At 45.0% G+C, this 14,170-nt stretch overlaps 1 protein-coding gene across 1 annotated transcript in view; it reads left to right on the forward strand.

The window, feature by feature from the left end:
* The window catches only part of LOC146980458 (rap guanine nucleotide exchange factor 1-like), a 40,700-nt gene that overhangs the window by 9,091 nt on the left and 17,439 nt on the right, over positions 1 to 14,170 (forward strand). The window contains exons 5-13 of the mRNA XM_085785679.1: positions 1,855 to 2,054; positions 2,692 to 2,806; positions 2,980 to 3,043; positions 7,441 to 7,578; positions 7,662 to 7,799; positions 8,612 to 8,838; positions 10,194 to 10,334; positions 11,288 to 11,366; positions 11,511 to 11,595. Coding sequence (XP_085641805.1) covers positions 1,855 to 2,054; positions 2,692 to 2,806; positions 2,980 to 3,043; positions 7,441 to 7,578; positions 7,662 to 7,799; positions 8,612 to 8,838; positions 10,194 to 10,334; positions 11,288 to 11,366; positions 11,511 to 11,595 — 1,187 coding nt within the window. The remainder of the gene's footprint in view (positions 1 to 1,854; positions 2,055 to 2,691; positions 2,807 to 2,979; positions 3,044 to 7,440; positions 7,579 to 7,661; positions 7,800 to 8,611; positions 8,839 to 10,193; positions 10,335 to 11,287; positions 11,367 to 11,510; positions 11,596 to 14,170) is intronic.

Consider the following 14,170-nt stretch of genomic DNA (forward strand, 5'->3'; position numbering starts at 1 on the left):
GGTAAGGGAATTTCTTGGTTTCCCTCATTAAACTCATCAAATTCAACATCCCAAAACTCCACAGCGCTTTTGTAGACAAGTTGTGACCTGCACAACCACCACGCTATGAGATAATGACGGAACGATACGAAACGGAGCCGTTTTCGAGGTAAATACAGGGTAAATACGGAGACTGCTTGCTGAAAAACTGTCCCTGAACGCAACGCGCATCAGCGGTTTTGTATGAATTTACCTCGAAAACGGCTCCGTTTCGTATCGTTACGTCATTATCTCATAGCGTGGTGGTTGTGCAGGTCACAACTTGTCTACAAAAGCGCTGTGGAGTTTTGGGATGTTGAATTTGATGAGTTTAATGAGGGAAACCAAGAAATTCCCTTAGCCTCCATAGCGTAGCTCTGAGCAGCCAGCTGCTGCGCTCCACCGTACTGAAAATAGCTTACACCTACAATTAAAGGTAATGAACCTACTGCTATGACTATAGCGATTATGGCAATGGGCCAATTTGCCAAAATGTTGAACTATCCCTTTAATGTCACATTTTCACGTCACTATATCACCGTTGTGATATAAAACTAATTGTTGAACAAACATTGATTAGCTGGGCTAACCGTTAGCTGTTAGCCGTTAGCAGCGTCAATAAACAATAACTCAATAAACGGCCCATGAAAAAAATATGTTTTCCAGCGGATATCCTAGTTCCAACATGACTGAGCTAACTGGAGTAGTTTCATGTGGTGTCCCACAACGGGAGGGTTTTAACAGCTGACGTCCTGCTGTTAGCTTAGCTGCTGCTGTTAGCTGTCAGCAGCAGCAATGATAACCATGACTAATTACAAAAACGTGCACACAGAAATAGTAATGTTTGTTCAATAATTTGTTTTATAGACTTAACATCAGATTTAGTCAAAACGTTTTTGGCAGCCCGGAGCCCCCACATCTGGTACCTACACCGGTGTCTAAGGGCCTCGATATACTTAATAATAATAATAATAATAATGGATTACATTTATATAGCGCTTTTCTATTGTTACCCAATACCCAAAGCGCTTTACAGAAACCATTATTCATTCATACCACATTCACACCGGTGGTGGTAAACTACGTGTGTAGCCACAGCTGCCCTGGGGCAGACTGACGGAAGCGTGGCTGCCATTTAGCGCCAAACGGCCCCTCCGACCACCACCATGATCATTCATACGCATTCACACGAGGCAAGTTGGGTTAGGTGTCTTGCCCAAGGACACTACGACAGAGACTGGGAGAGAGCGGGATTCGAACCGCCGACCCTCCGATCATTGGACGACCCGCTCTACCTCCTGAGCCACTGCCGCCCCCCTTGCTGTAAAGTACGCGTACACGAGCTGCCGCGCGTATCCTGCGTCCGTTTGATGCGTATCCTGCGACCGAACGCACATATCGACGCGAGGTGACGCGACGCAGGATACGCGCGGCAGCTCGCGTACGCGTACTTTACAGCAAGTAGTATCACGGGCTTAACGCTACCAGTTAGCCGCTAACGCTACCAGTTAGCCGCTCGCTAGAATGCTACTAAAACTGACTCCGTTGTGATGTGACGCAATGGATCATGGGAAAATAAAGTGGTGGATAGAGGAGCTCATGTTATTGTTGAGCAGCTCTTCTCTCTTTTTGTGACAGGCACAAACATATGTTGCTGCTTCGTGACTTCATCTTTCTGTGTCTGAGAGTGTGTTGAAGTTGGGTGTTGTTAGTGTGATGTTAGTGTGATGTTAGTGTGATGTTATTGTGATGTTAGTGTGATGTTAGTGTGATGTTATTGTATGTCTGTGTCCTGATGTGTGTGTATGAGTCTGTATTTTCTCCGTCGCTCCTCAGGACCTGGTCCGATTGGCTGAGGAGAAAGGCTCCGCCCCCTCGTCTCCTGTCCAATCACAGCCCAGTGGAGCAGAGGAGACAGACAGGACGTCCGCCTGCAGCAGCAGTCCTGCAGCGGAGGGGGAGGGGGAGGCTGCTCCTCCTAAACCAGTCATGCCCCCCCTTTCTGTCCCCCAGCCGCCCCCCCCACAGGGACTCAGGTACTGAACTGACACGTTGCTATGACAGTTTGTTATCGAGTCCTAACGAGTTAAAGGGATAGTAGCATTTTTTTAAAGTGGGGTTGTATGATCTACAAATAGCCCCTAAGTACTTTAATTGCAGTAGAAGACTCTCTGCACTCCTCCCGTTAGCAATGCCAGCCCATAATAGCCCTGCCCAGAGATTTACAACATATATTCTTGTGAATGGACCCAAAGAACAGAGTTGTTTTAGAGGGAAATACAGAGACTGTTGATGAAAAACTGTCCCTGAAGGCAACGTGCATCAGTGGTTTTGCATGAATTTAGCTCAACCCAGGTTGAGTTTGAGTGGAACTGCCCTTTAAATGGAGTTAGTTTGGTGATTGATTGATTGATTATTGATCAGTATCTGAACTGAGTCACCGTGGCGACTGGAACAGACGAGCGACTGAAACAGGAAGTAAAAAAAGAGTGAAGACATCACATGTCGCCCACACACACTTCCTGTCTCGCTGCTGATTGACGGCACACACACACAGACACACACACACACACACACACACACACACACACACACAGACACACACACACACACACACACACACACACACACACACACACACACACACACTAACCCCCCCCCCCCCTCTCTCAGTCCTCCAGCTCTTCCTCCTAAGAAGCGCTCGTCGCTGCCGAGCCCCGCCCCCTGCCGCGTTGCCATAGTAGCACCGATGAGACGAGAGCCTGAGCCCGACACACAGGTGCAACAGGTACGCACAGGTTGCCACGGTAACAGTCGATGCGTTATTATTATTATTATCTCCGAGTTGTGTGTTTTTGTTTTTGTTGTGAAACTGAAACTGTGTGTGTGTGTGTGTGTGTGTGTGTGTGTGTGTGTGTGTCTGTGTGTGTGTGTGTGTGTGTGTGTGTGTGTGTGTTACAGGACTGTGCGGACGACGACTGTCTGAAGCGATGCTCTTCTTCTTCTGCTGACAACACACACTGTGGTAACACACTAACACACACACTAACACACACTAACACACACACATTTCCAGGCAGCGGGGGTGTGAGTGACTTCCTGTCAGTTGACAGAAATAGGAAGCAGAGTGTGTGTGTGTCTGTGTGTGTGTGTGTGTGTGTGTGTGTGTGTGTGTGTGTGTGTGTGTGTGTGTGTGTGTTCTTCCTGTTTGTGTGTTGAGCTGCTGCCTCCTGCTGGACACACACACACACACACACACACACACACTGAAAGGTGTTACTGTAATGTGAATGAGCCGTCACTCTGGTAAAGTCTAGTCTCGTGACATCCCATAATAAGTCTCTTAACTTCTGGTCCTGTGAGACTTCACTTTTAAGAGGAAGATGGACGTTAGCGTCCTGTGTTTCCATGGTGATGGGACGGTGATTGTTTTAACAGAAGACGAAGGCAGAACATCTATATTATGGACCTTTTCAGAGAGTATAAACAAATACAGGTGTTACCAAGGATACGAATTAAGGCTCCATTCAGGCTAAACAGAGTCAGGGTGCTGCTATTGTGCATGTGGCTCATTAGAAAAAGCTCTGTTACACTAAATGGAATGGAGCCTTAATTCGTATCCTTGGTAACACCTGTATTTGTTTATAGCCTACTCTCTGAAAAGGTCTATATATTATTATATGTATCATATATTATTATATGTAGGCTATATTATATATTATTGTATGTATCTTATATTATTATATTCTATATAGCCTACTATGTGTATCATTTAAGCAATATATCACTCCAGTCAGTGGTCTATGCTCATTCTACCACTCTAAGGGGCTAAAGGCTAATGCTAAGCTAACAGTGGTCTCTGCTCATTCTACCACTCTAAGGGCTGTTGTTCCCCCTTAGAGTGGTAGAATGAGCATAGACCACTGACTGGAGTGATATATAGCTTTTATAAACCGGTTACCAATAATGACAATATGAAAGAGGACATGTAGTTTTCTTCCAGCAGAATAAAAAGCTGTTCCCAGCTGTCCAGACGTTAGCTCCAAGTAGCTCTGTCACTGCTCAGTCCCCTCTACCATTGTTAACCCTCTGGAGGTCAAAGTTCACCTTCAACATGTCAATTACACTACTTTACTACAGTTTTAACATCCTAAAAACATCAACTGTCTGTTGCTACGGACTGCAACAGTCCGTTGTCATGGATACATGACAACAACTTCCATTCATACCAGTCATACGTGCCTGAGGCGGAGTGATAGCCTACGCTGTGATAAGGCTTTAGAATAGTAGCCGTGGTATAAATATTATGATATCCTCTATACTATGTGCAGCAGTGATTCCTGGGAGAGGATGAGAATGAGGATTTACAGAGGAACTCTAGAAACAACATTCCAGACTGAGCCGGGACACGTTGATGTTCTCCAACCTGAACAAGTGTTCCATCAGACTGTAGTGATTCACTCTGATGTCGATACGTCTGAAAATAAACCACCTCATGAGAGCGTTAAACTGTTTTAGCGATATTAGAGGTTTTGTCAAAGGCCCTGTTTATACGTAGCCAGGCTGGCGCCGCCTACTGGTTCCGGCTGTCATGTTCGTGTTCCAAGGATGAGGCCGTGTTGATAGCAAGTAACTTAGTTTAATGTCTCACGTTCTTAACAACATACATGTGGCTCCATGCAGTCTTGCTCTACCCAGTTATATGGTACGGTAAGCTGACTACTAACCAGTACTGCCACCTAGCGGTCAAACATGTAATAACATCCAATCATAACATCCCCCTTTTTCTAAGGTAAAATGCATTAACATGAATCATCACATTAGCTGTCAGTTATTTCAACCATTTCACATTCAGCATAACTCTGCAACACATAAGCAGTATAAACAGTTTACATCAGATTGCATAACTCATATCTAAGCCAACACTAGACCATTTAGAACACATTCACAACATCAATCAATATACATTTTGTTCAACATCTTTAACATGCATATTGAATTTTCTTTGTTTATAAGTTCAGTCTATCAGGCTTTCTGATTTCTCTTGTGGACCTTCTTAACTCAGGTTCGCTTGGAGTAGGTGTGTGAGAGTCAGTGTTACAGTCCATAGCAGGTGTGGGAGTTACCTGAGATTCACCACAGGTTACACTGAGCTCACCAACAGTCCCTTGAGGAGTCTTTAATAGACTGCGACGATTGCGTCTGAGGATTTGTCCATCATCAGTTTTCACCGTGTACGATCGTGGAGCAACTTCTTGCAGGACAGTTGCTTTTGTACTCCATCCATCAGCATCCTCAATCCTGACTGTGTCGTTGGTAGTCAGTGGAGGGAGATGCTTGGTTGTTCTGTCATAGAATGACTTTTGCATCATTTTTTGTTGTCGTAGCTTATGTTCAATCTTTGAGTGATTCTTTTGCTTTAATTTGTCGTTTTGATGACTTGGCAACGTTGTTCGTAGCTTCCTCTTCATCAGCAGTTCAGCTGGTGATAGGCCGCACTGAAGAGGTGATGCTCTGTAGCTCAATAAAGCCAGATACGGATCCGAGTCACTGTCAGCTGCTTAGCGGTCAAACATGTAATAACATCCAATCATAACACCGGCGAATTTCATTTGCCTCAACCATGTAGTCAGGAAACTAGCAATGCGTTTCGGTTTGCTCCGTCCGCCAAAACGGTAGGACCAATCAGCGAGCAGATGTGGCGATGACGGGCGATGACGTCGAACTGAAGCGCCCAAACTTAAATACCGGTGTAGTTCCCAAGCTGCGGTAAACAGTTGACGAGATGGATGTCGGCGAAGCTATACGCTCTGTGCTTGAAACTATTCCGGATATTGAAGACTTAAAGCCAGAACAAGATAGCCAGGCTGGCGCCGCCTACGGCGAATTTCATTTGCCTCAAATGTAATGAAATAAGCGGCTGATGCATCAGGCTAGTCAATAGCCTACATGTTTTCAATATGCTCAAAAAGACTACAATGCTAAACCACCCGGCTTCCGGCGCATAGCACACGTCACCGCCAAGCAGCAGCGATTAGTCGAAGCAAACGGAAGCAACCGCCTCCCGGAAGCAAACGAATCCCTACGGCTCGTGTTCAGACGCTATATGAAATGTAATGAAATAAGCGGCTGATGCGTCAGGCTAGTTTATACGTACCCGGTTGTTTTTAAAAACTGAGACGTTAACCATCGTTTGCACCTTTCGTTTAGACGCAAACGGAGAAAACGCCCCTGAAAACGATGCTTTTTAAAAACTCCGGCCAGAGTGGAGATTTTGGAAAACTCCGTTTGCACGTTTGCATGTAAACGGAGAAAAACAGAGATTTGGGAAGCCGACGTCAGACCCTGACGTGTAAACGTAACCAAAGACGGTAGAGTAGTTATCCGTAACCATATTATATAACATAAATGTATGTTAAAAATACTTTAACCAGCCGGTGGTAAACCTCTAAAAACCTGCCGGTAAGTTAATTAGCGATGGTTTTCTCCCCCGGGATGAGGACGGAGGTTGGCCGGCCGAGCAGCTCTGCAGACCGGCTGCTGCCTCTGTGATGTCCCGGTCGCTGCAGAGCTTCACTTCTCTGAAAAACATCGGAGCAAACTTCTAAACAGCCGTCATTTGGATCAACTGGCCGTAGATTTGGGATCTCAACAGTTACTTTCTCACATTCAATTCAATTTTAATTTATTTAAAAACATGAATGTTGCCATTTGATGCACTATACCAGATTGTAGCTTTAAGCTAATTTGCATCTGTAGTCCCTTGGCAGGTCACAAAAATACAACACAAAATTAAACAGATTAAACAAATTAAACATGAAAAAACTTTACACACAAGGAGGGCAAGTGACGTTGTTGTTGTTGTTGGTTGTTGTTGCTATGGGATCATGTGCGGGATTCTGATTGGCTGACGTGGGCTTGAGCTTGTCGCTACACTGCCACCTACAGGTTTGGCTGCTCTTGACAATATACACAGAGTCAGAGTCAGTTTATTTGCCATTTGTGGAAGGAGACCACATTGGAAAAGGGTTTGCGAGAGCTCAAAGAAAAACAAACACTTAAGACAATAGAACAATAGACAACCAATAAGCAAATAAATAAACAATCAGTAAACAGATACAGTACATGGAAAAAAAAATGCATACTTTGTAAAGTGCAAAGTGCAAGGCGCCTGCAGGAGCATTATAAGAATTAAAAAATTAAATGTGCAACTTTTGTTTGTTCACACGTGTTGGTGTAAACGAAAACTTTTCTGAAAACGGACTGGTGTGCACGCAGTGTTTTTTGTAAACGGAGAGGGTGGAATTTCCCTTTATGAAAATAGCTGGGCACGTGTAAACGTAGTCTAAAAGTAGTTTTGTGTAGCGATGTGTAGGTTGTGTGTATCTGTGGTGGTCATGGAAACGGCTCGTGTCTCCTCAGAGGACCCAGACTACGACTTCCTCCACACGGACCTGTCCTCCTCCGAGTCGCTCCCTCCTCTTCCTCTTCCTCCTCTTCCTCCCCCCGGCACCCTGCCCCCCCCCGCCCTGCCGGAGAAGAGACGACGCAGCGCTGCAGGTGAGGACACACCTGTCTGTCTCTACCTGTCTGTCTCTCTACCTGTCTGTCTGTCTCACCTGTCCTGCGTGTTGTCTCGACAGGAACGAATAACTCAGAAGCTCCGCCTTCCTTTGAGTTTGACTCCGCCCCCCAGGCCCTGATTGGTCCAGAGGAGTGTCTGTCCTCCCCCCTGTCCCCCAGCAAGACGCCCCCTCCCCTCCCTGAGAAGAAACACCACAGTGAGTATCAGCAGCCCAGTACTACTGCATTTATTTGGTAGCTACACCGGTCACTACTTCATTTATTTGGTAGCTACACCGGTCACTACTTCATTTATTTGGTAGCTACACCGGTCACTACTGCATTTATTTGGTAGCTACACCGGTCACTACTGCATTTATTTGGTAGCTACACCGGTCACTACTGCATTTATTTGGTAGCTACGCCGGTCACTACTTCATTTATTTGGTAGCTACGCCGGTCACTACTGCATTTATTTGGTAGCTACACCGGTCACTACTGCATTTATTTGGTAGCTACACCGGTCACTACTTCATTTATTTGGTAGCTACACCGGTCACTACTTCATTTATTTGGTAGCTACACCGGTCACTACTGCATTTATTTGGTAGCTACACCGGTCACTACTTCATTTATTTGGTAGCTACACCGGTCACTACTTCATTTATTTGGTAGCTACACCGGTCACTACTTCATTTATTTGGTAGCTACACCGGTTGCTGTGGTAACGGCGTTGATCCGTGACCGCAATGCATGATGGGATATCTTGCTCCGGTTAGTGACCATGGGATGTTCACTACATGTTGTGGTGAATTATGGGATAGATTCAGTCACTAGATAGTGAACATTAATAATCACTAAACATTCAGACACCACTACAACAACTGGTCACTAGAGAGAGAGGAGGGGGTTAGGAGACAGCACTTGGATTAAAGGAGCTCGTCTCACTGAGCTCACAACTGACCTGTCTGTCTCTCTACTTGTCTGTCTGTCTGTCTGTCTGTCTGTCTGTCTGTCTGTCTGTCTCCAGTCCACCAGTACCTCCAGTTCTGTTCGTCCTACAGCGCTGAGCCACCGTCCATCTTCTACCAGACTCCGCCCACCTTCAAACAGACCAGTCAGAAAGAGCGTGGCTCCGCCCCCTCACCTGCTGGCTCCGCCCCCTCACCTGCTGGTCCCGCCCCCTCACCTGCTGGCCCCGCCCCCTCACCGGCGCTGCTTCCTGCTCCCGCTCTGCCTCCAAAGAAGAAGCAGCAGGTAACAGAGGTCAACCTGTGGTGGTGAAGTGAGCTGGTCGTATAGGACGAATCGCCTTGTTGTCTACAACTACTTCCTGGTAGAAAACCAGCATGAGAACAATAGTGACAGACGAGAGTTTCACTATATTTATCTCATTTTTCATGTCACTATATCACCGTTTAGACTAATCTGATGTTTGTAAAGTTTATAAAACCAATGATTGGACAAACATTACTATTTCTGTGTGCATGTTTTTGTAATTAGTCATGGTTATCATAGATTAGCCGGGCTAACAGTTAGCTACCTGTTTAACTTTAAAGGTGTACAGAAATGGCCGTTTGTCCTGTTTGTCGCGCCGAGTTGTCACGAGCTGCAACACGAGTTTACCCGAGTAAGGAAAACGAATTTGATTGGTCGTTATCGAGCAGGCGGGATATTCAAAGTTTGGGGCGAGACCGAGCTCCGTGTGTGTGTGTGTGTCTCAGACGTTTGAATGACGGATGACTGATCCAATATCAGTGGCTGATGAATCGTGTACAGGCTGACGTATAATCCGTGCACAAAGTTTGGCCTACATCATCTGATAGATGAGTTATCACATTAATTTTATGATCCAGAGTGGGCTCAAATTCAGTTTTCTTTTCTGTACACCTTTAATAACTCAGTGACTCAATAAACGCTCCATGAAAAAATATTTTCTCCAGCGGATATCTGAGTTTCAACATGACTGAGCTAACTGGAGTAGTTTCATGTCGTGTCCCACAGTGTAACCAATGTGCACTCACTCCACCCATGAAAGACGTGCTAACCAACCCGCCAAGTGATTGTCAAGTGATTGTCAAGTGGTTGTTAACCTCTTGGCGAAGAGGTTAACATCGTCGCCTCCGGTGCAGGAGGTCGTGGGATCGAACCCCACCTAGGGCAGGCCGTGAGAAACACAACGCAGAGGGCCAGATATATGACATCGGCTACACTAGCTTAGCTACTGCCATTAGCTTAGCTACCATTAGTTTAGCTATTGTTAGCTTAGCTGCCGTTAGCTTAGCTGCCGTTAGCTTAGCTACCGTTAGCTGTCCCTGTCAGCTGAGCCACTGATGCTTTCTAGACACTGTGATTCCCCCAAACTGAATAAATCCAACACATAGCAACACAAAACACACACACAGAAATAGTAATGTTTCTTCAATCATTTCAGATTTGTCTAAACGGTGATAGGGCCTGAAAAATATGATATATAGCTAAACTCTCGTTGGTTACTATTGATCTCATTCACATTACAGCTGGTTTTCTACCAGGAAGTAGAATGTAAACAACAAGGAGATTCGGTTTATTCGGTCGTTATTGATCTTCATGTGCATGTGATTATTGATCAGGATTCAGCTGAAGACACCCAGCAGACGACAGAGAGGCCCGACGGAGAGCAGGAGGGGGCGGGGCCTAGCGGCGAGGAGCAGGAGGAGGAGCTACTGACCGACCGGCAGGAAATCCTCCACAGGATCACCATGAAGACTGAGGTACTGACCTCTGACCTCATGTCACCTGTTTAAAGGATAATTACCGTTTTTTACAACCTGGACCTTATTTCTATCCTAAAATCCGATCATTTCCTCCCCCAGATAACTTTGGTGTCATTCCAAGTGGTTGTGATGAAATGAGCTCCAGCCGAGAGGCGCGTATATCCGTATAATGGAGTCTACAGGGTCTAAATAACACATTATCTGCAGAGAAACTCCTTCATTTCACCAATATTTAGTTCTGATAGGCTAGTGCTATTCCCCTCTGAGTCCGGGGTTAGCTGTTATCAACATCCGGGGTCTGTAGGTTGACCTGCTGACCTCTCACCTGGATGATGTCATCTCTGAGCGCCGCGCGGCTCATTCTGATAATAATCATTCTGCTTCGGCATTCGGGTCCATTTTTATCTCAACTAGCCGGAGCTTTAGTGAGTCCAGGTTGAGGAGAGGAAGCCTGTGGAAGCTGAACTTCATCCAGCTGCTCATTTTGTTCTGACAAGTCAGAAACACGCAGAAACCAACCGTAGCATTAGCGCTAGCAACAAGCCGCGCCGCACCGCGGCTAACTTGCTACCTTGCTAACTAGGTCAACCTACAGACCCCGGATGTTGATAACAGCTAACCCCGGACTCAGAGGGGAATAGCACTAGCCTATCAGAACTAAATATTGGTGAAATGAAGGAGTTTCTCTGCAGATAATGTGTTATTTAGAGGCTGCGCTTGGGTGCCCTGAGTACTCGCATTATACGGATTTATAATAATACGCGCCGCTCAACTGGGGCTAATTTCGTCAAAACGACACCAAAGTTATCTGGGGGAGGAAATGATCGTATTTCATGCTAGAAATAAGGTCCAGGTTGTAAAAACCGGAAATTATCCTTTAACCTCTGACCTCTGCCTCATGTCACCTGTCTGACCTCTGACCTCTGACCTCTGACCTCTGACTGTCTCAGGAGGAGGAGGGGCCAGATGTGAAGGCAGCCTCTCCTGAAATCCTATTGGTCCACGCCACCGAGAATTACGTCAGCGGAGGTGAGTCCAGACTGTAGAGCTGGTTAGTTAGTTAGCTAGTTAGTTAGTTACAGTGTTAGTGAACCGGTGAAATATAGTGTAACACTGGGTGTGTGTGTGTGTGTGTGTGTGTGTGTGTGTGTGTGTGTGTGTGTGTGTGTGTAGAACAGGACCTGTTCTGCGAGGCCTTCCTCTCCACCTACAGGACCTTCATCAGACCTGATGATGTCATCAGCAAACTGCAACGCAGATATCCTTTCTGGTGAAACGTGATTGGTCGGATGGTGACACACGTGCTTCATTAACATGTTCAGGTGCAGACTGTCCTCTGTCTGGCCCCGCCCCCAGGACAGGTGAGACAGACAGCTGAGACAGACAGGTGAGACAGGTGAGACAGGTGAGGACAGTTTGTTTCCTTAGCGACCAACATGTAGGGTGGAGTGAGTATTTTGAGCTGCAAAGCTGAGCCACCATTTTTACTCAGCTATACATATCAGCTTCCTCTCTGGTTGTGTTAAATTTGAAGAGTTTTAACATCTCCAGTCCAAAGATATCAGCAGAAGTCTTTTTACTAGGGTAAGAATTTCACTTTACCATCATGTCCCTTCCACAACGAACAGCTTATTATCCTTTTGTGACCATCAAACACAACTTACATCATTGCAAACGTTATTTTGTGCCCTAAAAACTCACATATTTCATGCTATCCCAACATGTTAGGTCACTGTACAATCTAGAGAAATACACAAAGTGGTCAGCGAGGTACAGTTGTACCCTGATAGAGTTCTATTACATCACATCGATGTTACTAAAACAACTAATAAATGATATTCATCAATAATAACTTAGTATACAAACTAATCAAACAGCATATGAAAAATCACTTATTTTCAGTCTATAGTTTTTTTTTGCAATATCTGTTCAAAAATGGAAAATCAAAAAGTGTCTCAAACGTACTCGGTCGACGCTACAGACACCTGAGTGAGTGAGTAGTCTGTTTCCTTAGCGACCACCACGTACAGACAGCTGAGTGTTTCCTTAGCGACCACCACGTACAGACAGCTGAGTGTTTCCTTAGCGATTGTGCAGTGACCTAACATGCTACAATAGCATGAAATAGCCTATGTGAGTTTTTAGGGCACAAAATAATGTTTGCAATGATGTAAGTTATGTTTGATGGTCACAAAAGGATAATAAGCTGTTCGTTGTGGAAGGGACATGATGGTAAAGTGAAATTCTTACCCTAGTAAAAAGACTTTTGCTGATATCTTTGGACTGGAGATGTTAAAACTCTTCAAATTTCCCACAACCAAAGAGGAAGCTAACATGCATGTGCTGAGTAAAAATGGTGGCTCAGCTTTGCAGCGCGGGCGAGATGTTAAGGGTGTTTCATCTGTACACGTCTCAACTAGCTATACTCACTCCACCCTACAGACAGATGAGTGAGTAGTCTGTTTCCTTAGCGACCACCACGTACAGACACCTGCACTGCAAAAACTCAAAATCTTACCAAGAATATTTGTCTTATTTCTAGTCAAAACAATCTCATTCTACTTAAAATAAGACTCATCACATTAAAAAGCAGCTTGTTTTTAGACACTTTTTACTTCTTTCAAGCAGATTTTCACTTGAAATAAGTAGAAAAATCTGATAGTGAAAGAAAGTTTTTTGTGTTTGAAGTAAATAAGTAGAAAAAATAAGAAAGAAAACCTGCTTTCACTGGCAGATTTTTCTACTTATTTCAAGTGAAAATCTGCTGAAACAAGTGAAAATGATCTAAAAACAAGTTAATTTTTAGGTGATGAGTCTTATTTTAAGTGGAAAGAGATTAGTTTTTTTTTAAAGTATATTTTTGGGGGCTTTTTTGCCTTTACTTGATAGCACATAGTGAGATAGACAGGAAAGGGGGAAGCAGAGAGAGGGGGAATGACATGCAGGAAAGGTCTGCCTGACGCAGGATTCGAACCGGGGACGCCTGCGTTGAGGACTGTAGCCTCTACATGGGGCGGCCGCCTTAACCACTGCGCCACGCACCGCCCCAAAGAGTTTAGTTTTGACTAGAAATGAGACATTTTGACAAGAAATAAGACAAATATTCTTGGAAAGATTTAGAGTTTTTGCAGTGTGAGTGAGTGAGTAGTTTGTTTCCTTAGGGACTGTTCGTTATTTATCATCAGTGCCACCGGAGGGATACACGGGACTTTTTTTTTTTTTTTACATGACCCCCCTGTCGGAGTCAGTAAATTTTAACATGACCCTGCATTAAGCCTTATCAAAAGATACATGACCCCCCCCCCCCACATCGCATCACGTAGCGCGTGACACTACATTATTTCATTTTGACAACCATGTGTGCAACACCTTCTCATCAATTATTAAAACCCAACTCATCAATAACAGAATCGCGATTTTGGACCAGCTCACATTACACAACAAACCATTAACAATTAATCCACACTCAAACCGAAGCAACAATAATGTGAACTGCACTCAACAACGTATTACAAGGTTTACGACAGATATGACAGACAACTCTCTCTGTGTGTGCGTGTGTGTGCGTGTGCGTGTGTGTGTGTGTGTGCGTGTGTAAGAAAGAGAGGGAAAGAGAGAGAGAAGTAGATAAAACCAGCTAACTGTTAGCTACCGTAGCTCAGGCGTCGGTCTCCCGTCAGGTAAAAGCTGCCGTTTATTCCTCAAATGAAGCTCATTAAGTTGTTGAGCCTCTCTGGTCCATCACTGCAGTTGAATTAGCCGCTAAACTGCTGGACGCTAAAACCGAGGGGGCGTCTGTTTGTTTACAATTCACGAAAGCAACGTGAACGTAC

The sequence above is a fragment of the Trachurus japonicus genome, chromosome 9, assembly GCF_045865225.1.
Source record: "Trachurus japonicus isolate A0001 chromosome 9, Traja_1.0".
NCBI lineage: Eukaryota > Metazoa > Chordata > Actinopteri > Carangiformes > Carangidae > Trachurus > Trachurus japonicus.